Below are 2,998 nucleotides of genomic sequence, written 5' to 3' on the forward strand. Positions count from 1 at the left end.
AATTTTTTTTTAAAATCCAGGTGTGCAAAGCCTTGCCCACCTTTACTGTCAAATCAACAAAAAAGTAAAGAAAAGTAAAAAGATCGATCAGCAGGACCACGAGTCTTCTTCATCCGTCCCTTTTGAGATCGCCCATGTCACCATGCCATGAATGGTGTCGGCATTCATTGTCACCATGCCATGAATGGGCTATGATTTTAAGACCTCCATCTTTTCTGATTTTAATAAATTAAATCAGATATACTTTAAACTAATTTTGGAAAAAAAATTACATAATTTTGGAAGGGATAATAATAGTTAATTATGATTGATAGCGAGTTTGTAATTACCATGCATTCATGGCATGGCGACAATGACTGGCATGGTGACAATGGCAAGCATTATACGTCCCATCGTGACGGAAAATAAACATTCTGTATTAGATCACGTGTTGACCCTCAAAAGGACAAAAACAACTCGAAATGACATGACTAAAAGTCTAAAAAGCCCTCCACTATCCCACGTGCCTCTATAAAGCCATCCCAACGCTCCGATCATTCAACGCAGCGGCGAGCTTAGAGCGTTTCACAGAGAGGAATTAGCAAGGCGGAGATCAGTGCAATGGCGTCTGCAGCAACCAGCAGGGTAACGGATATTCCTTCGTCTCTCTAAGATTAATTTCCTTTGTGTGCGTGTGCGTGCCCCGATTCAGTGCTTTTTATTATTTCTCACGATTTATACTCTCCAGTACGTATAATCTTAATTACTGTGGAACTTGTATGATGATTAGTCAATTCTCAGGTACAAGTAGACCTTGAAAGACCATTGCCACTGGCGGCAGAACTAGAGCGATCGACTCCGAACCGAGGCGAGGGCTACACCAATACCCTACGAGCACTCTTCAGCATCGACATGATAATTCTCTTCGTTGCCTCGACATGCGGCATCGGAGGCACGCTGACAGTGATAGACAACCTCGGCCAAATCGGGCGGGCCCTGGGCTATCCGTCCTCCACCGCCACCACCTTCATCTCCCTAGTCAGCATATGGAGCTATCTCGGTCAGGTCGCCTCCGGCTCCGAAACCTTCCTCTCCAAGTACAAATTCCCTCGGCGCCCCCTGATGTTCTCTCTCGTGCTCCTCCTCTCTTGCTTCGGCCACCTCCTTATCGCCTTCGGCGTGCCCAATTCACTCTTCGTTGCCTCTGTGATCATTGGCTTCTCCTTCGGAGCTCAAGGGCGGCTGCTCTTCGCCATAATATCGGAGATTTTCAGCCTCAACTACTACTCCACTCTGTATAATTTTGGCGCCCTGGCAAGCCCGGTTGGAATGTATATTCTTGACATGAATGTCGCCGGCCGGCTTTACAAGCAGGAAGCTCTGAAGCAAATGGAGGCCAAGGGGCTGGAAAGGCTCCCCGGAGAGGACCTGACGTGCACTGGCGTGGAGTGTTACAAGAAGGCTTTCATTGTCATCACTGCTGTCACAGTGTTTGGGTGCGTTGTCTCGCTGGTTTTGGTGATTAGGAGGTGGAAGGTCAGAGAGCAGGCGGCGACAGCGGCGGAGGGGGCAAATGGGGTAGTGTAGGTAAGGGAGGAGGCTTCCGGCAGCACCGTGGCAGGCTCTGCAAGTACAAATTCTGACGGCGCCACTGCCGGAATCACGTATACCGCCGCCATGCCCCACTAATTTTATTAATTTATGGGAAATGTTTTATCAAATTTATTTGAGGCAATTAGAGTTGTGCTATTTGTAGGCGGGTTTACAGGTGGGGTAAATGACTATTTCTCCACAGTCTCTCTCTCTCTCTCTCTCTATGTCTCCATAGTCTATCGTGGGGTAAAAAAATTAGAGTTATGCTATCGTGGGAATCGTCGGCCGGCGGTGGTCGCCGGCGGCCGCTGTTGACGGCTGTCTCTCTCTCTCTCCACCACGTCGCCGTACATACATACATACATATACATATTTACATATTGTCCTTTGATCTTCTGCTTTAGTTTTTCTGTTTGCTTCTGTTGTTTTTTTTTATGGTGATGATGATTATGATTTGGGTCGTTGAAATGGAAATTAAAGAACATCATTTGTTTTGAGTTGTAAAAGATGATGATTTATTTTTTTATTGTATTGTGCATCCATCCAGATGTTGAGAAAGTGTTCGGGGACCAGTGAACGGAATTCACCGTTGACTAATGCGAAAGGACTGAAGACAGAAAATAAAGGATCGAATTCATGTTTTACATATTTGGTTTCAATTTCTCGTCTTCCTGCGTCAAAGTTTGCCCTTTTGGCTTATGCTTGCCTTAAAATGCGCATTCCTTCTTGTTTCCATTACTAAAGAACCACCAAAATTGGAGTGAATACCACTTGTTTACCTTTTTGGAATGACATACAAGTGATAATTTTCAAACTGATACAAATGATTGCTGGTTAATATGTAATGAGTTTGGAACATGTGTGCTTGAATGAAAGCAATATACTACTTGTTTTTATATTTATATATATATATTATGATATGATATGATAAAAAAAATAAAAATTCACAATGACTATCGATGTTTTTTGAATTTTTTTATAATATAAAGTCGAAATGACTTGTCCTCTTTATGGTTAGAAACTGATTTATGGCATTTATGGCTCAAATCAAAATAGGATGGTTTGCGTTAGGTGGCTCCCTTTTGAGATCTTCCTCGAACCCAGGTTGTCAGCTTAAGACCCTGTCCTTTTTCGAAGCTCCCAAATTCGTTACGTAATGGGGTATAATGCTATTTTCCCACTATAAAGAGTCCTATTTTCCCACTATTTCCTTCACTTTCCTTCTATACATGAGAGAGAGAGAGAGAGAGAGAGACAGTAGTAACATTGGAGCACCTTGTGTTATCCAAAAGATCGACGCGTCAAAAAACCGGCGGTTTTGACTGCAGTCAACGTTTGAAGAAGTCAATGCCCACCTCCGCAAAACCGCCTCGCCGTCGGCTATCCAAATCAGCTGTGTCCACGTGAGCAAGGGGTTTGACTAGAG

General features: G+C 43.9%; 1 protein-coding gene across 3 annotated transcripts; it reads left to right on the forward strand.

Moving 5' to 3' along the window:
• The first annotated feature begins 542 nt into the window (after positions 1-542).
• On the forward strand, positions 543-2,435 carry LOC127792424 (uncharacterized). Of its 3 annotated transcripts, XR_008021125.1 has the most exons (3): positions 543-624; positions 781-1,747; positions 2,120-2,435. XR_008021125.1 is itself a non-coding variant. In XM_052322908.1 (2 exons), exons 1-2 carry the CDS (start codon positions 601-603, stop codon positions 1,564-1,566), a joined length of 810 nt encoding a protein of 269 aa, XP_052178868.1. In that variant the 5' UTR covers positions 543-600; the 3' UTR covers positions 1,567-2,084. The 3 variants fall into 3 exon arrangements, 2 of the variants coding, with proteins under 2 accessions (XP_052178868.1, XP_052178869.1); XM_052322908.1 differs by lacking the exon at positions 2,120-2,435 and having other exon boundaries at positions 781-2,084; XM_052322909.1 differs by lacking the exon at positions 2,120-2,435 and having other exon boundaries at positions 551-624; positions 770-2,084.
• Positions 2,436-2,998: the final 563 nt, after the last annotated feature.

This window comes from Diospyros lotus, chromosome 15 (genome assembly GCF_014633365.1).
Source record: "Diospyros lotus cultivar Yz01 chromosome 15, ASM1463336v1, whole genome shotgun sequence".
In the NCBI taxonomy this organism is placed as follows: Eukaryota; Viridiplantae; Streptophyta; class Magnoliopsida; order Ericales; family Ebenaceae; genus Diospyros; species Diospyros lotus.